The 24,288-nt window shown below is 38.0% G+C and overlaps 4 protein-coding genes across 7 annotated transcripts; 2 read left to right on the top strand and 2 right to left on the bottom strand.

Annotated features, from left to right (window-relative positions):
• The first annotated feature begins 2,127 nt into the window (after positions 1-2,127).
• Positions 2,128-7,723, top strand: LOC137710509 (receptor protein-tyrosine kinase CEPR2-like). Its single transcript, XM_068449555.1, has 3 exons — positions 2,128-2,766; positions 4,256-6,973; positions 7,232-7,723. Exons 2-3 carry the CDS (start codon positions 4,411-4,413, stop codon positions 7,627-7,629), a joined length of 2,961 nt encoding a protein of 986 aa, XP_068305656.1. The 5' UTR covers positions 2,128-2,766; positions 4,256-4,410; the 3' UTR covers positions 7,630-7,723.
• An 879-nt stretch (positions 7,724-8,602) lies between these two features.
• Positions 8,603-11,395, top strand: LOC137710519 (serine/threonine-protein kinase-like protein CCR4). The gene has a single exon (XM_068449567.1). The coding sequence runs from the start codon at positions 8,817-8,819 to the stop codon at positions 11,181-11,183; it is 2,367 nt and encodes a 788-aa protein (XP_068305668.1). The 5' UTR covers positions 8,603-8,816; the 3' UTR covers positions 11,184-11,395.
• An 846-nt stretch (positions 11,396-12,241) lies between these two features.
• LOC137710530 (adenylate kinase, chloroplastic) lies at positions 12,242-17,401 on the bottom strand. The gene is made up of 7 exons (XM_068449578.1): positions 16,992-17,401; positions 16,813-16,908; positions 16,307-16,435; positions 16,088-16,222; positions 15,654-15,800; positions 15,405-15,479; positions 12,242-12,646 (listed from the first exon to the last, which is right to left on the bottom strand). Exons 1-7 carry the CDS (start codon positions 17,217-17,219, stop codon positions 12,542-12,544), a joined length of 915 nt encoding a protein of 304 aa, XP_068305679.1. The 5' UTR covers positions 17,220-17,401; the 3' UTR covers positions 12,242-12,541.
• Positions 17,402-19,771: 2,370 nt separating this feature from the next.
• LOC137742928 (F-box protein CPR1-like) lies at positions 19,772-22,956 on the bottom strand. Of its 4 annotated transcripts, none has more exons than XM_068482877.1 (4): positions 22,812-22,936; positions 22,560-22,643; positions 21,340-21,543; positions 19,772-21,192 (listed from the first exon to the last, which is right to left on the bottom strand). In XM_068482877.1, the coding sequence occupies exon 4, from the start codon at positions 21,161-21,163 to the stop codon at positions 19,904-19,906; it is 1,260 nt and encodes a 419-aa protein (XP_068338978.1). In that variant the 5' UTR covers positions 21,164-21,192; positions 21,340-21,543; positions 22,560-22,643; positions 22,812-22,936; the 3' UTR covers positions 19,772-19,903. The 4 variants fall into 4 exon arrangements, with proteins under 4 accessions (XP_068338978.1, XP_068338972.1, XP_068338967.1 ...); XM_068482871.1 differs by having other exon boundaries at positions 21,340-21,450; XM_068482866.1 differs by lacking the exon at positions 21,340-21,543.
• Positions 22,957-24,288: the final 1,332 nt, after the last annotated feature.

The following is a 24,288-nucleotide window of genomic DNA, read 5'->3' as shown; positions in this document are numbered from 1 at the left end:
CTTCTTGAATTTCATATATTTAGCCATTCCAAATCCCAAATGTATTGAATAAAGAACAATAAGGTTTGTGACGCTCTATTATTCTCTATAAAATATTTGTTTCTATTCTATCCTACCTCTTCCTTGAGTTTTAGGGTTTGCAAAATTTTTAGTAATTTTCTCTATTGAGTTTAATAATACTTCAAGTAGTATAGATGACATCATGCAATGGTTTCAAAATATGAAATTCGTCAAGAATAATTATAATTACCATAAATAGATAAAATTATCTATGCATATGTTAATTTTGACTACTTAATTATTTGGATATATGTTATGATGTTTAGCATTAGTAAGTTTATAATCACTATTGGTTTAGTTTTCTTCTATACTTGTGTGAGGTCCCTCCTCATTAGAAATTCTGGCTCCGTCATAGTCAATTTTATCTATTTTCATTGTCAATGATCAAAGTGATACGTTATGACAATCTTAGGAACAATTTTGACTAAAAAGTCAGAAGAAATGCTCGAACAAGGGTACACAAAGAACACTAAAGAGTAAAAACTAAAACAAAATATATATTCGAGTTTTCTTTCTCTTTCATTTTTTTTTATTTCTTTCCCACTCATCCACCAGCGTTTCTTCATCTTCCTTTATCCTTTACATTTTCCACATATATAAAAAACAAACAGTCTAAAAACAAAAAACAAAATAGTTACGAAACAAGCGCTAGTTGTTCGAATGCTATTATGTTCTTAGGTTTTTATATTAGAAAAACTAATGAAAAGGACTTGAAAACTTTGAGTTTTAATGATAAGGACAAAATAAAGGGTAAAGTGAATAGTACCAAGTTTGACTTTTTAGTGTAAAAATGTGATTTTTCGTTAAAATGAACAGTACTATGAGTTTTTCGTTAAAACTCCATTTTATATTTTCTTCCGTAATACTTTTCTCTTAAAAAAGTTGAGTTGGTGTAATTGACTCATATCTTAGTTGTCTCAAATTCATAATTGTATTATCTACTTTTGTTTTTTTGTTTTTATAATGATTCAAGTACGCCTACTTTTCACTTTCGTTTTTCCAATTGAGTAAATTAAAGGATATTTTTTTGTGCAGTTGAAAAATTAAAGGATACTCAAGAGAGTGGTTTAAACTATTTTCCTTTAGTTTTTTTTTTTTTTATCTTTTTAACCTTAATTTGATCATGGTAGGTAGGCTTGTTAACTTCCACTTTGTTTTTGCGTAGAATTAATAAGTTCGTCTTATTTTATCTTAGCTTGAAAGGGATAAACTCGTCCTTAAATACCAACCATATGGCATTTGTTGGTTCCACTAATTTTCTTTTGTACAACACATCACATGGAAATAGTAGTCATCAATCTCATAAGACAGTTGTTTCAGATAATATTTCAATCTCATAAGATAGTTGTTGAGGGTAAAGATATATATACATTACGTACATTGTTGTCATGATATTTATAATCTCTTTTTTATAAAGTTTTATGTTAGTGACTTAAGATATTACATACTCAATCATTGTATACATTACATTAGGGACATATCCACTTTTGAGTAAGGCAGGTCAACTAAACCCTCCAAGCTTAGAAATTCTTCAAGAGCTGGGTGCTGACCTCAGAAAATCTGAGATGTCTTTGAAAATTTGCCCTACAGTTGTTCGACGAATTGCCTTTATAAGCATAGGCAGGGTATCTGTTCGCCTCATACCTTTGTATAAGTTGATATGGACATCTTTCGATACACTCATTTGACATATGTTAACATCCGTCTACATGCTCGCTCATAAGCTATTGATATCAGTCGATGTACTTGCTCGAAAATTATTAACAAACGTGCAATATGACTTGATAAATAACTTCAAACCTATCAAACCAAAACTTGATAAAATGACAATTTACATGATATAAGTGTCCAAAAATTTAGGCGTTGTGCACACTATTGTCATTGACTCTTCAATAATATTTCCTGATCCCACAGCGTTAAAGGAAAGTTTCTCTTTTCCCCACCGGTATCTCACACAACGAGACGTAAAATGAATAAAGGGAAACTGAATTTGGGATCATCATCATCCACTCAAAAATCAATAATATCATATTACCATAATTACTTTTCGTGGTTTTCGAGGAGGCCACTAATTTCCAAAAATTGCTCATAAAGCATTTTTGTCTCTGCTCTCTCTCCATCCCTGCCTCCCTCCCCCACTCGTCACTCACATAGATTACCCATCATCTCTAATAATTCGACGACGTACGGCCGGAACTATTTACTCTCTCTCTCTCTCTCTCTCTCTCTTCCTTTTCTCTTCTGCTTCCTCCACCGACCGCTGTTTGTCTAGGTAGCTGAAAGATTACTGAGTGGTGAGTGGTGAGTGGTGAGTGGTGAAGTTAGTAAGCAAGAAACATGTGGGTAGGAAGGAAGTGTCAGATATTATTTATCCAGTCTCCATCCATGGACCATCACCATATGAATGCTCAACACTTGTTCAATATCTACACATAAACTACATATACATACATACACATATATATATATATATGTATCCCATCAGCCAAACATACACAAAGTAAAGTTATACAGCATGCTCTCTTCTGTTAGTTTCTCTTCTGTATAATTTGGCCACCAAATTCATCCAGTTGGTTGATCCAATTCCCAGCTGCTGTTAATCGGTTCTTCATCAGATGAGATGAGGCATTGGTTGCCCAACACTTGATGATGCTGCTTCCTCCTCTCCACATGATCTACCTCTCACTTGGAAGTGATCACCATCAGGTACTCTACTCTCATCTCATCTGTCACCTCTATTTACTCTAAATATTATTTTCGATTCTCTTGTATTAATTCTTTTTTTCTCAAATTTTTCTTTCAATTTATGAATGCTTCTGCTTGATTAATGATTGGATTACTATCTAAAAACTACTTTTTGTCTTGGTCAACAATAAAACACTGATTTGATTATTGAAAATGAACCCAAAATTAATCCAATCTCTTTCCTTTTTCACGACCGTATATACTGGCAAGGAAATTTGGGAAATCCAAAATGAAACTATTTTTTCTGGCTCAAAATATGAATATTTATGTGTGTTTAACCATTCTTCTCACGAGTGTGGATTTAATTAATTAGTTGGTAATTGCAAAATTTAAGTTTTTGCTTTCTTTAATTTTTATTAATTAGTTAAAGTCCTAATTAAGAAATTTGAGGAAATTTTTGGTCCAATTGAAGCTGGACTAAAAATATGTGAGTACTGATTTTTGGACTTGTCACGATGAGAATCAATGACTCTTTTGCATAACACGGTTAGAACTTCCATTCAAAATAAAAGGTATTTGGCGGAAGTTCTAACTAAGTTATATTCAAAATGATAATTGCTCCATATTATGACAAGTTCAAAAACAAATACTCACTGATTTTAAGTTCGATCATAGCTCAAATTCGATGGTATTTCATGCGATAAAGGAGATCCCTTCTTTACAACTTTTAATTCATTAATTAGTAGGCAGTATAATCATAACATAAACCTCAGATATGCAAAAGAATATAGGAGATCCCATCTTTACAATTTTTAATTGATTAATTAGTAGGCAGTATAATTATAACATAAACCGCAAATATGCAAAGGAAAAAACCATCACGGGTGGCCAGTGATTAGGGAGAATTTCAGACCCGTATTTTACACTGCATGTCTTAAATTCGATACCTTGCACTTATAAACGATGATAGTTAGGAAGAAATTGAAATATTTCTATGAGCCTTTCCAACTCTAGAAATGATGGATCGCGGTAAGCCACCAGCTTATCTCTTTTTAAAAAAGAAAATATGCAAAAGAAATGATGGACTAATGAGTGACTTGCAAGGGTAATCAATTATCAAGTTGTCTTAATTTACAGTAACGATAACTCTCATATGCAAGCAAGAGAATCCACAGCTACAGACAAAATTGACGTTTTAACGTCACCTTAGTTGGTATTGACTACGGCTTAATAAATATTATTATACATTATAAATTAATAATTTTAATTTAAGAACTTATTATTAGCATTTCAAAAATTACATTCTACACTCTTTTGTATTTTTCTTTCTAATTATAAAAAATTTGAAGTGTCAAATAAGATTTTTGTGAAATGCTAATAACAATTTCCTTAATTTATCCCTGTATTTTATAATAATAATAATAATAATAATAATAATTATTATTATTAAATTATAAATTATCAAGATAATGCAGTCAGAGACATTGACTTATGGGCTTTTTCTGCACAGCTGTTTCCTTCCGCTTCCTCAGAACTTGTTCAAATTCAAATAATGGCATCGGCATGGGGTAGGGGTGGTGGTGGTGGTCGCCGCTAAATTTAAAGCTCCGTTGTCCTTAATTGACCATTCTACCCCTACTAGTAGTACCTATTACTGAATTGCCAATGGCACTGTACTTGCTGCTGCCAACCGTATTCCTCTTCGGTTTGCTTTTCCCGCCATGTTTGCCTCTAACGGTCGGAAGTCAAACGGAAACTGAAGCCCTCCTTGAGTTGAAGAGGCAGCTCGAGGACCCTCTGAATGTTCTCGATTCCTGGAAAGAGACCGCTGACCGGTCGCCCTGCAACTTCTTCGGAGTTGCTTGTGATGGGATTAGCGGAAAAGTGATTGGAATTTCTCTTGATAACAAGTCCCTTTCGGGGGAGATTTCGCCCGCCATTGGTGTTCTTGACAGCCTAGAGACGCTTTCACTGCCTTCCAACAACATTACAGGAAAGCTTCCTGCCCAAGTCACTCTTTGCGCAAATCTTAAAACTATAAATCTCACCGGCAACAAAATGGTCGGAGCAATCCCCGATCTTTCTGCCCTCGGAAAATTGGAGATTCTTGATCTTTCTACAAACTTCTTCTCTGGCGCATTCCCATCCTGGGTGGGGAATCTGACCGGGTTGGTTTCTCTCGTGCTTGGGGAAAATGAGTTTGATGAAGGTGAAATTCCTGAGGGGCTTGAAAACTTGACCAACGTAACTTGGCTCCATCTGGGGTTTACCCAGTTGAGAGGAGAGATTCCGGAATCTGTTTACGAAATGAAGGCATTGGAGACGTTGGATATGTCGAGAAACAAGCTCTCTGGGAAGCTCTCGGAGTCCATTTCCCATCTACAATACCTCAATAAGATTGAACTTTTTCAAAACAATTTGACTGGAGAAATCCCACCAGGGCTTGCTAGTCTCACCCTCCTAAGGGAATTTGATATCTCATCAAACAAGTTTTATGGGAAGTTGCCTTCGGAGATGGGAAATCTCAAGAACTTGAAGGTTTTTCAGTTATTTGGGAACAATTTCTCCGGGGAATTCCCTGCTGGGTTCGGCGATATGAAACACCTTGGATCAGTCTCAATCTACGGAAACAGATTTTCTGGGGAATTTCCAACCAATTTTGGTAGATTCTCACCTTTGGAAAGCATTGACATATCCGAGAATCAGTTTTCAGGTGGTTTCCCAAGGTTTCTTTGTGAAAACGGCAGGTTAAATTTCTTGCTTGCTTTGGACAACAATTTTTCTGGGGAGTTTCCAGATTCTTATGTTCGTTGTAAATCTCTACAGCGGCTGAGAGTCAATCAGAACCGTTTGTTTGGGAAGATTCCAGCGGAGTTTTGGTCACTTCCCTACGCGACAATGATTGATTTTAGTGATAACAACTTCAGCGGAGAATTATCCCCCAGCATTGGGTTTTCTACCAGCCTGAATCAGTTGATATTGCAGAACAATGGTTTCTCAGGTTATCTTCCACCGCAACTTGGGGAACTATCGAGCTTGGAGAAGCTCTATCTGAGCAGTAATAACTTTTCTGGTGAAATTCCTTCTGAAATGGGTGCTCTAAAGCAGCTGTCATCTTTGCATCTCGAATTCAATTCTTTGACGGGATCAATACCATCAGAATTGGGAAACTGTGTTAAGTTGGTGGACGTGAATCTTGCTTCGAATTCTTTAACTGGTAATATCCCTCGTACATTATCACTAATGAGCTCTTTGAACTCTCTAAATCTCTCGAAAAACCACCTCATGGGTTTTATTCCTGAAGCTTTGGCGAAACTGAAGCTAAGTTCTATAGATTTTTCGGGGAATCATTTATCTGGAAGAGTTCCATCTGATCTTCTGACCATGGGAGGAGACAAAGCCTTCGCCGGAAACAAGGGACTCTGCATCGATCAATATTCCAGAACTCGCACAAATTCTGGGATGAACATGTGTACTGAAAAGCCGAATAAAAAAAGGGTGCTTGAAAATAAACTGGTTTTGTTCTTTATTATAGCATCGGCGTTGGTTGCTGCTTTTGCTGGATTACTGCTTGTCAGTTATAAGAATTTCAAGCTTGGGAAGGCGGTTGACAGAGAAAATAATTTGGAAGCGGGGAAGGAGATAGATCCGAAATGGAAACTTGCATCTTTCCACCAGTTGGAAATAGATGCAGATGAGATATGCGATTTGGAAGAAGAAAATTTGATTGGAAGTGGCAGTACAGGGAAAGTTTACCGCATAGATTTGAAGAAAGGTCGTGGCACGGTAGCTGTCAAACAACTTTGGAAAGAAGATGGCATGAAGCCTTTGATTGCAGAGATGGACATTTTGGGGAAGATTAGGCATAAAAATATACTGAAGCTATACGCTTGTTTAGTGAAGGGCGGATCTAGTGTTCTCGTGTTTGAGTACATGGCAAATGGTAATTTGTTTGAAGCGCTTCACAGAGAGATTAAATGCGGGAAGCCCGAATTGGATTGGTGCCAGAGGTATAAGATTGCTTTGGGAGCAGCTCGGGGGATTGCTTATCTGCACCATGATTGTTCACCAGCTATAATTCACAGAGATATTAAATCCACCAACATTCTGCTCGACGACGATTATGAGGCAAAAGTTGCTGATTTTGGGGTTGCAAAGATTGCAGAAAATTCTCGGAAGGGTTCTGATTACAGCTCATTCGCCGGCACACATGGCTATATTGCTCCCGGTGAGTTTCAAATCTGCAAAAGCACATACTTTTATCCTTCCATCGTTGTTGGTCACATATGTTAGCGTTGGTTTCTTATTTCAACTATGCTTGTATCAATTGCTCTGCGACGTTTTCTACAACTCTAGAATTTTAATCTGCTCACCAGGTTTGATGTTGCTTTCATTTTTTATATTGGACCGTCTCATTCAATTCGGATTGTATCCAAAAGTTCCATAACATGCATGTATTCAAACATTTTGAACTAATTTCCTGCAGAGCTGGCATATACTGCTAAAGTGAACGAAAAATGCGATGTGTATAGCTTCGGTGTTGTGCTGCTAGAGCTAGGAACTGGTAGGAGACCAATTGAAGAGGATTACGGGGAAGGAAAAGATATTGTTTACTGGGTTTCAACGCATCTGAGTGACCGTGAAGCGGTTGTTAAGATTCTCGATGAAAAAGTGGCAGATGAAAGTGTCCAGGATGACATGATCAAGGTCCTGAAGGTTGCTGTTCTTTGTACTACGAAGCTACCATCGTTGCGCCCGACAATGCGGGAGGTTATAAAGATGCTTGCGGATGCTGATCCTTGCAGTTTCCGGTCCAGGAACAATACCGGTAACGACAAAAAAGTCAAGGATTTCTCACCCAGTACCGATGAGTTGCTGTTTTAGCAGTAGCTACGTAATTTTAAGGTTCAGAAGTTTGATGCAAGTGTGAATTTTTTCTTCCATAATGCTTGTAATGTAAGTAAAGAATTTAATATCATTTATATGATTACTAAATGTACCATAAAGTTTAAAAGTGTTGTTCCTTGCATCATGTGTGTTTGTCATTTTACCTAGCTGGACAATTATGGAAGTTGAGGTTCAATATAAAATGAATTGGTAATCAATGTTTTTAAAGGTGAAAGCGAAACCAAGGTGTTTTATGGATAGCCCGTCTAAGCGAAAGTCTTGAGGCATGAAGCGAAGCCTCACAGGAGCTAAAATTATTAATATATATAACAATACAACAGACATCAAATATATAGAGTCGAAATAAAAAATACAAAGTCAAAATTAATTGTAGAAGAATAATCAACAATCAAATAAAAAAATTTCTCCACTATGATAAACCCTAACCTTGAAAAGAAAACGCCCCAGTTGATGCCTTAGGCGCACCTCGAACACCCTAAGCGCATTTAAACCTACTCCTGCGGGGCAGAGGCGTTTTCCTCACCGCCCCGCCTCGAAGACTGTCTAGGCACATCGCAAGGCTCGTTTTTAAAACCATTGTTGGTAACATAGGAGGTAACTCAATTTTTTATAAGTACATACAAAGTTTTTCCTTTTTTCAATGTGAAATTCGAACCCTCAACACGCAAATAGACAAAGAAAATAGGAGAAAAATAGATAGTATTCTCTTAATAGTTTTCCGTATTTTCTACTAGATATTTATAAATAAATATGAGAAAGAAAAAAAGTCTTTCCTTCTTCTTCTACTAAACTAAGGTTAAGTTTAGTTCCCTGTTTAGAACAAGATTAGCAAGACTTTTTATGAAAGAAAATTAAGAAATAATTGTCTATCCTTTGTTACGTTGGACTTAATCGAGTCTTTGACCCACACGCTCCCCTCTCTCTCGCTCCCCTTCTGTCTTTATACATGCATACAAAACTTAAGGTGTTCAAAGGGACTTGGTCTTTGGTCCTCAAAAACACTCTCAAAAGCGTGTAAGCGAGTCTTTGGTCCACACTCTCCGACTCTTCCACCTTCTACACGTTTAAATTGAGACTGCCACCACAAACTTAATTTATCCCTTCTCTCTCATTCTTCTTCTTCTTCTTCATCATCATCTCTCTGCCATGAAAGTTTCTGCACTATGGCTGCTCCTTATTCTTTAACACTTTTCATCATCACCTTCTCCTTGCTTACTTTCCTTCCTCTTTCTCTGTCCTCCACCGTGTCGATTTCGGAATATTCTAACCAGACCTTCATCTGCGCACTCATACATCCCCAAAACCAGAAATCGTTTCTCAATTGTACTAGTTTCAAGTTTCCTACAGCTGCAACCGGAAGCAATGGCGGCGGCAGTCAAATTCGTCTCAACAAGAACGCTTCTTCTTCCTTCACTGCTATAGTTGCCGGAGATGGCTTCTTATGCGCCTTGAGGCCCCCGCCGTCTTCTTCCTCCAATACTTATTCGTCTTTGAGCTGCTGGAGGTTGTCTGGCAATCATAAGCGCATCTACCACGGCCCCCCTGTCAAGCAACTTGTTGCTGGAAACTCTCACGTTTGCGGCCTTATTGAGGATGGGTCTAGTACTAGTAGTCGCCTCCAGTGCTGGCAATGGCATTGGTTTAACAAAAGAACGATCAGTAGACACAACTACGGATTTTCAAGCATCGCGGTGGGAGAAAATTTTGTATGCGGAGTATCACAAATCGGAAAGGTTACTTGCTTAGGAAGCAATCATTTGGTGGTTGGGAAGGAGCCCAGCGCTATCAATGGCCGGAATGTTTACCGAGCTGTGAGTGCAGGTTTCGGTCATGCGTGTGCCATCTCATCGGATGATAGCAGTTTGGATTGCTGGGGAGATATGAAGGGTGAGAAACCTCAGGGGAGTTTCACGTCTCTGGCCTTGGGAGAAAACCGCAGCTGTGCTCTCAGGCCTAACGGAACAGTTGTTTGTTGGGGGGAAAACAACTTCAGCATGCCCGATGCACTGAAAGATACTTACTTCACAGCAATTGAAGCAAAACGCAGCGTCTTCTGCGGAGTTTCATCATACAATTTTTCCTTGTATTGTTGGGGCAACCCAATTTTTAACGCCTCAAACAAATTCACGGTATTCGGAAGTGATGTGCAGCCGGGGTCATGTACAAGGGAATGTCCGCACGGCAGCAATCCATTGCCAGGCTATGGTAGATTCTGTGAACACGGATATAAAGTCTGCCAACCTTGTCAGCAGTATGATGGAACGTCGCCGGGGCCGGTGCCCTCGCCATCGCCGCCATTAGAATCAGGAAGTAGTAAGTGGAGCCGCAAAATGGTTGCTTTTCTTGTAGTCGGTTGTGTTGGGTCCTTAGCTTTGGTGGTGTCGGTATGTTTCTTTGTGTTCAAGTATTGCAAAACTGGAGTTGGAGGATCCCGTGTTCATGACTCAGGCCCCTTGGATGACCAGCCCCAGTTACAAGCCGAGCAAGGTGCAGCGGCAATGGCAGGGACACCGGTGTTAGAGAAGCGGCTAAGCCATTTGGTGAGCAATGGGGCTTCCTTGGAGGAATTTCCACTGCAACTACTACTCGAAGCCACCTCCAATTTCTCCGAAGAACACAAGGTCGGAACTGGCAGCTACGGCTCTGTCTACCACGCCACATTAGATGATGGTCGAAAAGTGGCTATCAAGCGTGCTGAGACGTCAATCTCTTCATCACACGGAGGCTACACAAAGCGCCAGCAGGACAAGGACTGTGCTTTTGTAAACGAGCTCGAGTCCCTTTCACGCCTCAACCACAAGAACTTGGTTCAATTACTTGGATTCTTTGAAGATGCAAAAGAGCGAATACTCGTGTATGAATACCTGGAAAATGGCTCCCTCCATGACCATCTCCACGAGCTCCCACACTCCCCTTTGCTCTCATGGGCCAAGCGCATCGAAGTGGCTCTTGATGCAGCCCGAGGGATCGAGTACCTACATGTGTATGCAATCCCACCAGTCATACACCGCGACATTAAGTCATCCAACATACTGTTGGATGACACATTGAGGGGCAAGGTAGCCGATTTTGGCCTCTCTTTGATGGGGCCGGAGGATGAAGAAACTCACCTTTCGCTTGGCGCAGCTGGCACATTTGGGTACATGGACCCGGAGTACTATAGGCTTCGTCGTCTAACTTCCAAGAGTGATGTTTATAGCTTCGGAGTGGTGTTGCTTGAATTGTTGTCCGGTTACAACGCAATTCACAAAAATGAGAATGGGATGCCAAGAAATGTTGTTGATTTTGTCGTGCCGTACATTGCGAATGACGAGATACACAGGATTTTGGATCCAAGAGTGGCACCCCCAACGCCGTTTGAAATAGAGGCAGTGGCATATGTTGGGTACTTGGCAGCGGACTGTGTAAGATTACAAGGTAGTGACAGGCCAACCATGACTCACATTGTAAGTTGCTTGGAAAATGCGTCGGCTTATTTTTTGGCACACCCTTCTCACTCTCGTTCCAGTTCCACGACTGAATCCACGTGATGATGTAATGGTGCCATGACGTTGTCAAGTTTTGTAGAGCAAAAACCATTCACTTCCTTTTCATGTTTCCAATTTTTTATGCATATATTGGACTTTTTTTGTTTTCTTAATCTTCTTGGCATTTGCTGATTGGTCAAGGCAAAAAGTGTATATAATTATATGCGTAAATTGCAACCACTGGATTTCAAGCCAGGACCTTTTCTTTTCTTCAACTTGGTCTTTGTTTCATTCAAATGGTTTAGCTTTGAATTTTTTTTTCTCCTTCGAGAACAAGTCAAATTGGAGGAAAAGTCCACAAATAGAATACCAACAACAACAATGAAGCTTAATCTCATTAAGTGAAGTCAGCTGTATGAATTCTAGAATGCAACATCGCTTGATTTTACACCATGTGTTCCATTAGCTCTTAAGTAAATGTATATCTAATATAAATTGATAAAAAACACCTAATAGAATAAAACTGAAAAGGAAGAAAAAGTATAATATCTAATATTTGGCCCACAAAAACAAGCAAAGCTATCATCCTCTTTCATCTTTATTACTTAAACAAAACAAAACCCTCAACCATAAACCCTGGCCTTATTTGGTAGGTTGATTGGGATAGGTTGTGACCGATTAAAATAAATTTGAGTTCAGTCCATTGTTTGTTATGGCCACAATATAGTGGTTTATATAACATACAGAAATCTTTATTCTTCATTCTTTGAGTGATAATACTAGACTGTACATGAGACGGGTTTGGGACTGCAATTAATTCATGTGTACTAGAAGAAAAACATAATTGCGGATGACCTTGCTAATCGTGGCTATATTGCTATAATATGGATCTCAGGTATCACTGTCGTTTATTTGATGATACGACGAGCGTAGCTAAGACTCTGTTTGTAATAACCCTGTGAGCTAGTTTTGGTGATGCACCGTAGCACCAAACTTCAATTCTCTAAAGTTTTCTTAAAAACTCTTGATTTTAATACAGGACATCAAGGGTTCAAACTCAACACATAAATATAATTGACCCACTGTGTCGCTTAGCCAAATACCAGGATAGAAAAAGGAAATAAACAATATTTCTCCATATCGCTCCAATTTTGATTCAAAATATTATCCGAGTTGTGATTATAAAACAAATGTACTCGGAATTTAAGCTGACTCATATGCCTTGAAAATAAATAACTGTGGTCTAACACAATATGAGTGTTAACTTATTTACTTCTTTTCTTTTTTTAGGGCTGACCTTTCCATAAGACATGTAGAAGTTGGGTCTCCGTTCGCAGGAGATTGCAAGCATAGCCTAACAACCAAATTGTGCAAAATTACCGACTTGAACTAAACTTGTAAGAATAGGAACACTTCACCTTCTATGCCGCTAGAGATTCTGAAGTCGACTTTCTTTTCTCAACAAGTCTAGTCAGCGCACTGTCAATTTCGGCAAACACATCCTCCTTGGCAAGACTTCCATTAATCTGAAGCAAACAGAAGCACAATCCAAGTTACATAATCCACAACCAAATGGATACTGTATTTTCATCGTACAGTATACAATCTCATCCCAACGGTTGCCTATAAAAGGCAAATTATGCAAATAGCACCTGTATTTTGGGCCTTGTTGCAATTTGCCACCTGGATAAAGAAAATGGAGTCACCCACCTCAGTTTAATCTAATTGCAATAGGCAACCTATGACTAACTCTGTTCTTTTTTCTGTCCAAAAAGTTGCATGTACTTTGCACATGACCCTTTCAACAGTGTGTATTGACATCTTAGAACTCAAAATACCCTTCAAACAGGCTGACCTGCGAATCATGTGCAACTTTTTTGACAAAAAAGTTTGGCGGGAGGTAGGCTATAGGTGCCACAGTGCAGCAAAATTGTAATGAAGTGGCCAACTCACTCAATTCTTTTCCAAGTGGAAAACGGAAACAACGGCTATAGATCAGATGGTATTGGTGTAATTTTCCCAAAAATAAAAAACATAATCCATTCTAACTATTTGACACTAATCCCATGTCAAACTTCTGCCATCTCATAACCATCATAATTTGCTTTAAGCTTATAAGCACAACAAAATGACTTGGTTAAAGGCATCAGCAATGTGAAGAGGGAGGGGTGTCAACAGTCAAGAAATAAATTCTGCAGTACTTTTCACAGAAAAGAAAAAGAAAAAAAAAATTCAATTAACCCCAGCAAGTTATACATCTACAAATTTTATGATACCATGATCAACCTATGCATATGTTTATTTAGGGACTCCCGTTCTCCTAGACCCCAGGGTCCAAGGAAATCATGGTGATCCACCGTTCGATCTTAATTTAACATTGGAGAAGAAAGCACAATAAAAAAGTTAAGTGACCATCTGGATTGAGATTGAAATGGGGGTGACCACAATTTCCTTGGACCCTGGGGTCTACGAGAACAGGTCTGTTTATTTAGGATCCTTCACTTCATGATATCATGATACCATATGACGCAATTTTTTATAAAGTTAGCTACCTTGGAGAAAGACAGTTTAGCAGGCACTTTTTTTTCTCCCAGGAAAAGAATATGCCCATGGAGCCTGCTACTAGGCTTGACTTTACACCGTTTATGTTATCAGAAAACCAGACTTAGCTGTCAAGGTGAAGAGACTTTTCAGTAGGCCAGGAACACGGCCCGGTACACCAAGTGTCATATTACAAATGATTGGATACTTTAAAAAAATAATTTCAACCACTTATATTATGACACGATGTATTGGCAATGTTCCCGGCACACTGAAAACCTTTTCGTCATGGTGGACTATGCTGGTGCAAACTTGCAATTGCATAGGTGTACAATTATGAGTAGAGTAACGCCGAAAATGAGCAAGTATATCAAGAAAACAAACACTTAATAAATTGTTAAAAAAGAATAAGAAATGAGTGAGGTGAAGTGATTCTTCCTTTTCCTTTTTCTATTCCTCCCCACCCTCTCCAAAATATAAAATAAACAACACTAACAAATAAATAACCCTTTTCCCTACTGACCTTTTAATAAGTTTTATTTTACAACTCTACCCTTGGGTAATCAGCCTCTTGGATATATGAAGATTGACAATTTGAAATGGGAATATGAGAAGGGAACAGCACCTCATCTTGGCTTCAGACACAAGTGTTGTATTAAGCTACTTAGATATCATCTATATGATAAGCACAAGGATATACTTTCCAGGAATTCCTTTCCTGCAGATTGTAATCAAGGTGTTGAATTTCAAGACACTTTCCCATCGTGTGACTTTATTCTTATAGTGGAGGTAGTCTCGAAGACAACCATGATTAGTAAACGGATGATACATAAAGCACTCCCAATTGATTAGAATAATGCTTTAGAAAGATGATGTTGCTACGACTGCAAAAATTTCATATTTTATAATAGTGAGGAAATATGAGGTCTCCATTGGGTTGGCTGGTCTCCAGCCTCCATGGCATTTAGGTTCAGCTAGCTCATGCTGGTAGGTGGGTCTTTGGGTTCATGGTGGGCATGTAAGATGAGGTAGGATGGGATTGGACAGCAGAATTTGGTAGACTAGAGGAAGCAAAAATACATAAAAGTTGAAATTAAAAGATAATAAAAGATAACTGGAATCTATCCAGGGGCTTGACGCCCGTGGTGACAGGCCAAGAAAGGGTGTGAAACTAATCCTGCAGAAACAAACAATAGCAGAGATACCGTGGAAGGAATTGCTTCACCCCTTATTTGTATCTCTATAGGAAAATATCAATATATTGGCTGACCTATCAGAACATCGGTCAATATTTTTCATCCTTAACCTAACATACTAGCGTCAATAGCACATGTTCAGGCAAGGATATAGTTGGACACCCCAAATATGTGGATTATTTGTTCTAATATCCAGCTATGAAATTAAACAAATGATAAAATGGTTGATGAGACAAGAATGTTTAAACCACTGAAGACTAGCTATCAACAAACATTGATATCCTAAGTTGATTTCACATCATATTAGCAGAAGACTAGATATCAATAGACAACAGGAATACAAGTAAATAGCATACACATAAAAGAATAAATAGAACATGCACATAGGGTGTACAAGTAAATACACACATTGAGTACTACACGGATATGTACATTGTGCAAATAAATATATGCAATTTTTTTTTTAAACAAGAGGCATCACATACACACATTAGAGAGAGAGAGAGAGAGAGAGAGAGAGAGAGAGAGAGAGACATTATATACATGCCTTAACTGTTATGTCTTCGTACATTGAAAGTACCGCCTCCACATTCTGATGATGAGTGTGTAATCGCAATTTCACCTTTTGTTGAAGTAAAATAAAAATAAATATAGTTTAGTCACTAAGTGGCTATACTTGATTAAAAACCTACATGGACTATCAAAGAATTAAGAAAATCTATTAAACAAGAGAAAATGATAATTGATCACCTTGAAGTCAAAGTATTATGAATTGGAAGAATGATTCAAAATTTACCTTTTCTTCTGTATCATCAAAACGTTGGGTGAGCCTTGACGCTATCTCTTGGGTCTCTGGCGGAGAATACTTCAAATGGTATATCTTTCCAGTAATAGGATCTAACCTTCTTCCAACAACTCTCTCAACAAGAATATCTTCTGAGACCTGCAAATCAAAAGTCAGATGGTTAACAACAGTTGTGAAGCTCACACTGACTTTTTGCATCCAACAAACGAAAATTTCCATTGTTCCTTTTTTTCCCCCTCTATGCATCAGAAAAACTAAAATTCGTGATATAAAACAATTTTCCTGGCTTTTAAACTAAAAAAAATAATCAAATAAAAGAACTAAAATATGCAACGATGCTTCTTCAAGACTATCTCCTATTTATGCACAATGTTTGAACAATTATAAAACAGTAAACGCCAACAGCAGCAAAAACTAATCCTTACTTCTAGTAGAATGAAAAGATCCGGCTTGAAGCCTAATTCCTTAAGAGCAATTGCTTGCGATGAGCTCCTAGGGTACCCATCCAAAAGCCAACCTTTTTCTTGAGAATCTGGCTGCAATAGACGGTCTTTCACCATCTACGGGATTAAAACCAAGGAATCATCACTAGCATGACAAAATGTCGACATAAATAAATTCTCCTTGTTCCATGTACTCCCTACCATGACAACTATTTCATCCGGAACCAATTTTCCTTGTTCCATGTACTCCCTCGCACGCCTTCCATTTTCACTCCCAGAAGCAATTTCTGCTCTAAGTAAATCTCCAGCAGCGACGTGCACTAAACCATACTGCATATAGAGGATGACTTGATTCAATCTGCTTTCGTCATGAGAAAATCATGACATAAAGTGGTAAGTAGTAACTTATATAAACAATGCTATAAATTCATAACAATTTGAAAACTTCTCCGGCCTCAAATTTTAGCGTCACGAAGATACATACATTACACATACAATCATCCGAAATCAATCAATTGCTTTACGTGCATACCCATTATATCTTAGGCAAACAAAAACTGCATGAAAATTGTACAAAATGGGACTCCTCTGAGGCAAATAAAACATTGGTATCGTTGCGCCTTCGAGTAGTAAAAGTCCCCAAGTTGCAGATAGAACCAGCAAATCAAAACAATTAGGCATAAAATTTCGTAATAGCAAGAACTCACTTTCTGAGTAATCAGCTGGCACTGCGTTCCTTTACCGGAAGCAGGCGCCCCCGATATCATTATTCTTAGCGGCTCCGCCTTGCCACAACCTACAACCTATTAAACAACAATAATAATCAATAAAATTAACTAAAAAGTAAACAGAAACAAGAAATTGTGGTGGGAGGGTAAATGCGTACCAGGAAATTGGGAGCTTTGCTGGAACGAGAGGGAATTAGGGTTTGAGGGCGAGAGGGGGAGAAGGTGGAAGCGAAAGAAGATTGGGAGGATCGAAGGAGCTTGAAAGGCTTGGGCTTTGAATTGGAAGACGAAGACAGATGTGCGCAGGGGAGCTGAGGAGGAGCTTTGTTAGGCTGTGCTATGGCGGATGCCATTGCTTGGTGGACTACACTTACATTGCAAGCCATTCTCTCTCTTCCTTGCACGCGCTCTCTCTCTTTCTCTCTCTCTCTCTCTCTCTCTCTCTCGGCGGGTAGACTTCACTGCGCAGAGCTTCACATCCACCGTTAAGTACAACTGTAGCGTTAATATTTAAGATTTGGCTTCGGCTATTATCTAGGGGTGGGCATCCAAGCGGCCAAACATGGATTCTAGTTTTTCCGAAGACATGGAATAAGGGTGAAGCTATCCGTGTACATTTTTTATACAACTTTATTAATTTCTATCATTTAGTGGTATTTCTTTTTATTTGTAAGTGATAGATCTTAAGTTCGATTCTTGCTAAAGTGAATTTGAACCATATTATTGTTAGTCCATTGTAAGACTAAGTCCACCTTTATCCCTTAGTGTAGATAATATCGTTTGTTTAAAAAAAAAAAATTTTATGTCATTTGATCATCTTTGATTCCTTTGATTTGTGACCAAAAATTGAGATGGGTTTATAAAAGGTAAACATGAGTATGTGGATAGATTAGTTGTAAAATGAAGTGATTAGGTGTTTGATAAATTGTATTTTGAGAGTGTTGTGAGTACGAAAGGTAGTTTGGTAAATTTTAATATAAAAGTGATATAATCATGTATATGACAAAAATAGACATGGTGGTGTGGGCCGAGATGGTGGCGACGACAGTGATGGTAAGGACAATGGTGGTGATGGCAACTGCAAATGGTTGTGGTGATGGTGGTAGTGGTGGTGGGGACAGCAGTGGTAAGGATGGTAGTGGTGGCAATTGTGGTTGTGATGGTGGTGGTGGTGGCGGCTGCTGTTGCGGCGGTGGCAATGACGGGTGGTGGTAATGGTGGTGATTGTGCAAGGTTAGTGGTTGTAGTGGTAGGTAGTGAACTCACTTTGTTCTTCGACAAAGAAAATAAATGTAGAATGATTAAAGAAGGGTATAAAATATCTATTAAAGGCTTAACTCTGTTTTTTTATGAAAATAGCTTTTAAAAGCAACCTAAAAACTCCTTTTAAAAGCTACTATCTAGAGGACATTACTTTCAAAATAAGCGGAAGTTTTTATTTTTTTCCAAACACTTCTTATTGCATAATTGTAAAGTGAATTAGTTTTTGGTAAAAAAATAAAATAAAAACCAAATGGGGCCTAACTGCAGTAGTCGTCTACCACTTATTACTACATTTTTATTTTATGAACATTCCTCTTAACTTGTAAGGCCTTTCATAAATTTTTGAGTGAGTGTAATACTTATATACAGGAATCAGACAACTTGAGTTTGCTAACACTACTGCTACATTAGTGTGAGTTTAATATATTGTCATTGTAGGATGAGTTTGATATATTAAATGTGGGACCCGTTTACTTTTGTTTTATCTCTATTTTATGATTGGTTACTTCATTCCTCTCTCTTGGTATATATTGTATAGGTATCTTATATATGAGTTCAATATATTAAACTGAAAATAAGAACTCATAACATTCAGATTTTCGGCTGCTATAGGAGTTTGATTTTTATATTATTAATATCACACTCAATTTCCTGTCTACTATGGAAGACTTTAGTATAAATATATTATTATATGAAAATGACCATTTTAGTTTAATTTTTTATGCAACGATACATTTACAAACTCACCTTTTTGGGGGTGAGGGGAGTAAATTGGTTTGATTTTGACTTCAAATAACAAGTTAAAGAACTCAAATCAGCCAACTCTTCTTAGTGTAGATTATATCGTTTGTTTAAAAAAATCAAAGTGTAACAATTGGGTTGGCTACAATTTTGAGCTTTGTGAATTGCCTTAAACTGAACTTGATTGACCATTACATATTTATTTTACATTAAGGGGTAAGAGAATAAATTGCTATCAAACTCATCATCCACAAAATTTAAATTTATAATCTCTGACTTACAAAAGAAGAAAATATGACCCCGTACTTAAAATTGAAGGTTGAAACTGTGAAGTTATTGACTCTTAAGTTGTAACTATATTTGTTACTAGTCCTTGAACTTTGGTAACATCTTAATTTTTAGGATGGTTTGATGCTAGAAAATAAAAGTTATGTAGTAAATTATAGATTTTTATTGTTATAATTGGGCTAATGATTATTAGGTTTAGGTCCAAACTGCCCGAACCAAATCATCCAAAATTAATTTGGTATGATATCCAATTTTTGTCACATCCGAATCGAATTATATGAGTGAAAATGGGCATGGGTTTGGGATAGCGGTCCATCTCGAACCATGCCCAATATTGTTCCTGTGAATTAAGGACCTAAATTATAGGGAGAAATTCACTATAAGTAATTTTATCTAATGGAAAAATTAGTTGTGTTTTTTACCTGTAAGTTCAATTCTTTAAAAACAGTCTACCAAATGCATTTTACACTAGTTTTTTGTATCTGTAAAACAAAAAGTTTACCAAATATAAGATTGTAACATCAATTTTTGAATTGTTTACCCCTTCATTTAACAGAAAAAATAGACGGAGTTGACGAAAAAAACTTAAATGCCACTCCAGTCGAGAGTGAAAATGAAAGGGGAGGGGGGACAAGCTCATGGACAATTTTGTGATCAACCCAAATAGTAGCAATATAGATTAAGGGGTAATACCAAAGTGTATATATAAGATACAAAAGGGAGATTCAAATTTAAGCTGATAGTCAATGTTTTATATATACACACCATTGCTGAAAGATCAATCATCAGACATGTCCTGACTTGCTTCCATCCATGAAACGAGGGTGTTGACATGAGGCATGTAAGACCGCAGGATACATCCATTTACCATGTCGACCTTCCTCATCTCTTGGTCTCGAAAACTATAAGCATACAACGAGCCATCTTCCTCTCTCTTGAAAATAATGTCTCCCTTGATTCTTAAACTGAAAAGAGGAACCATGTCTATGACGGAACCCACTGTGATACTGTGATTCTTTGTCCAGACTTCCCCACACAAACCTTTCAAGATCCAAATGTCGATATGGTTCACGTCCTCATGAATGACAAAACTCAAAAGGCCACCCATTTCAAGGATCCTGTCATGAGTTCGGCTGGGTTTTGGGAGCGGTATTTGGTGAAACTTCTCCTTCTCAACTTCCATAGATACTATGTAATCGCTGCGCTCAACTTGAGGAATCCAGTGAAGACCTCCAATGGCTGAAACAGGTGCATATCCAAACCAACGAAGGAGCCTGAATGGAGGGCCATTTACCTCTCTCCATGCTTGTGTCCAAAGACTCAAAATCTCACAGCTGTCAAACCCCAACTCATCCCGAAACAAGTGGACTACTTTGTATTCACCCGTAACATCATTCAGTATAAAACCATAGGATTCACGACGTGGATGAGATAAAGTACCCAGTGGAAGTGCAATCAGCTTCCTAGTCACAGGATTCATGACTGCCAGTCCTCCTTTCTTCACCATGTTATCAAGCAAAATTAGACCATTGCAGGTGGCTCTGATCTTGCCCGAGCATTTTAAATTGTACTCTCCTATCTCACTCTTATCATTTTTGAAGTCCAGAAACTGGACAGAATACATTGGAGAGTTTATGAGAGGGTGGCCAAAAATGGGGATAGGGTTTGGATGAAGAAGTTTTAGTTCAACCGAGACAGTGTTTGGCTTTTCTCGTGGTATAGAAGCCTTAGAATAAGGGTACAAACTGTCCCTTGGAATTGGTGATAGAAAGATCAAAACAGATTCAGAACGATGGAGATGAGCATCAATGAATTTGGGGTTTTTAATTATGTTATACCAAGGCTTGCAGACAAACCTTGACCTTTGAAGAGAGTCGAGAGGAAGTCGCACAAGGATATTTGATATACAATCTTTATGGAGGTAAGGGGCTTGTGCTTCTGGCCACTGTTTTTTCCCTTCCTCTAATTTCTTGGTCAACGATCTCTCCTCCACTAACCTTAATAAGCCTGCATTCTTGTTTCCAATTAATTTCTCCATTATGGCCTTTTAGTTTAAGCACTTGACACCTACAAATAAAGGATAACGTTACAAACATTCATTTCCAAATGAAGTAAGTATTAAATAAGCCAAAAATAAAATATAAAACAAGAGAGTGAGGATAACAATGGCTTGGCAGCTTTCAGGAAAGCATCAAATGAAGTCATGAAACGTACTATGTGGAAACCTATATCCACCGTCCAATGAGAATATTACACTTGAACTGAAGGATGCCGCTTTCACTGTACCCCTCAATCCAACACGGGAAAGCTATGCACGATCTCACCCTGCATCAAATGAGGTAGGTGAAGCCTCCTCTGTTGGGCTCGCGTACCAGACATACCAATTATTGCCCAAAAGCTCATCAACCCCTGCAGGGCCTAATAAGGAATACAACCCAGATAACGGTTGATACTGCGACCAATGAGCACACACCATATGTACCGCTACAAGCTACAATCATTCTTGAGTTAAGCCAGTATAAAAGGACCAGGTACGACTACGCTGGGGGCATGCTATTCAGAAGGTCCTACTTAGGATGACATCTAACTTGCTTGGGACCAAAAGAAGCTCAAAAGGTATTAAGAATATAATTCATGACGGGGAGTGTGCCCTAGTAAAAAAGGCTCTAAAATCTAGCCAACTATGCACTAGTATGCCAGATTTATGCGCACAAATGAGACAAGTGTCAGAGCTTCTCTGCAACACCTCGACAGCCACTCTAGAAACTTAACCCCCAACCTCTGCACAGAGCTCCTGAGGATATTTGCTGCATCCTAGTGGCTACCGATTACTTCACAAAAATAGGTTGATGCATTGCCTCCGCAGCTTGCGTACCAAACTAACAACAATAATAATCATCCAACTACAGCACCTCACCGATCGCAATCGACATGAATCAAAGAAAACAGAAACTGCTTCACAATTCTTACACTACACCCTCCTCCTACTCCTCACCATATATAAAATGATCCAAACCAAACCTCGGTGTCGTTTTAGAGCAAGATTGCCAAACAAATCATTATATATATATACACACACACATATATATGTGCATATAATTTCAGGGTAGTAATAGTAACGAAGCCATTAATTAAGACAGACTACGACTTGACTTTTGATGATCAAATTCAATTCAGAAACAGACTGGTTAGCAAAGAACAAGTAACTATTTATTTGACAAACACCACATCACACCACACCAAAACATCCACGGTGGCAGGACCGGTGGTCCACAAAGCAAGCAGCCGGCCCTCCCTCCCTAGATCTAATCGCAAGCAGGAAAAAAAGAGAGGGAAATTCAACGGTAGTTCACTAAAAAAGGGCGCCCCAAGCTAACAAGGGTCCCGCTTTACGAGGGTCGGGGAACGTCTAATTCTACGGTAAGCAGCCTTACCTTGCTTTGCAGGCTTCCGCGACTCAAAAATGTGACCCTTCAGTCACAAAGAAGCAACATTTCCGTTACGCCGAGGATCGCAACCTTTTGAGTAAATTTTTCAAAAGAGAGAACCCAGAATCAAGAAGAATTAATTCAATTGTACGAAGTGAATGTGAAATGGTAAAAAAAAAAAAAAAAAAAAAGAGTTGGGAATTGGGATCATATCTCAAATTCCCTGCGATTGGAATTGGAATGGGATCATGGGATTACCTGATCGATGATTGTGATTGATTCGTCAGGCGAAAGTGATCGAAATTCACGACTTCTGCGTCTCGAAATTTTGTAGAGAGAATGAAAACTGAAACAAAGCTACTTACTACTACCACCCCACTTATACGACAAAGGCGACGACCAAGACCACGACCAAACCAAAGGGGAAATGCTCGTCTTCCGTTACCCACAACGCCAGCTGGTGCCCCGTGCCCTCTCTCTCTCTCTCTTCGGTTGAAGCGTGTCCCTCACAATTTAATACTATTTTATTTCGTGTAAGGTAATCTAAACACTCGTTTTTACTTCTCATACATCATTCTCAATTTCTACCGTTAAATCAAATGAATAAAAAAATATCAATGACTTAAAATTAATAAGAATGTGTGAGATATAAAAATTGGTTTGTGAATATCACAATCTTTTTATTTTATGAAAAAAAAGGAGAAAATATGATCTCGTTCAATCTAATTTTGAAATTTTGGAAGAAAATTAAGTGCAGTCTCTTCCAAATGTCAAATGGGAATAGAATTACTTTTGGCCTACCAAGTCAAACAGAAGGTTAAAATAGATGCGATAGTCTGAAAAAAAATGTATTTGTGAGAATTTAAACTCTCGAGTTAGAGAAATTTTTTAGTTTTTCTAAAATACGAGTATACCACATATCAATATACAAGTAATGAAGCACTTATAAATATATTTTCACTAATTATATTATGACATATGAACAATCAACTCGTGTTCTAAAAACATTGAAAATTTTCTCCTCAAGTTCTAGTTGAGGAGTTCCAAACTAACCGCTAGAAGAACCTCTGCTAAGGGTAGTGCAGGACCACCAAACTATCGTGAGCACAAGGCAACAGATTAATACTTCGCTTAGTTTTTTTTTTTTTTGAAACAAAAGCTTAGGGCTGGTTTGGTATTATTGTGCTTTGAAAAAAAGTTACTTCTGCTGTGCTGTGAGAATAAGCAGCTTTGAAATAAAGCAGCAGAGTGTTTGGTAAACTTTTTTGTAAAAGTACTTTTGAAAAAAAAAAGCAGTATTATAGTGTTTGGTAAACTTTTATGTAAAACAAATGTAAAAAAAAACCGGTTTTTCAAAGCTGGGTTTTGTAGTTTTTTGCTTTTGGCTTTTTTTCACCCAAAACTGTGAAAAAAAGCTGAAGCTGAATGTTTACCAAACACAAAAACAGCTCCCAGCTTTTTTCAGAATCACCTCAGTACCAAACCAGGCCTTAGTTGTTAAGTTTTGGTTTATTTTATTTTAGTGTAAAAAAGAAAGTCAAATAAAAAAGAAAGGAACCCCACCGAGTACTAGTTATTAGGGGTAGGTTCAAAAAATCGAAAACCGAAAACCAAACCGAAACGAGGCCGAACCAAATTTGGTTGGTTCGGTTTCGATTTTTGAGGTTTGGAAACCAAACCGGACTGAATCGAACCGAAAAAAAAATGATATATAAATACAAAAAAATACATGTTG

Source organism: Pyrus communis, chromosome 1 (assembly GCF_963583255.1).
Source record: "Pyrus communis chromosome 1, drPyrComm1.1, whole genome shotgun sequence".
NCBI classification, from domain to species: domain Eukaryota; kingdom Viridiplantae; phylum Streptophyta; class Magnoliopsida; order Rosales; family Rosaceae; genus Pyrus; species Pyrus communis.
The sequence above is the reverse complement of the archived record's forward strand: the minus strand, read 5'-3'. Positions and strand labels throughout refer to the sequence as shown.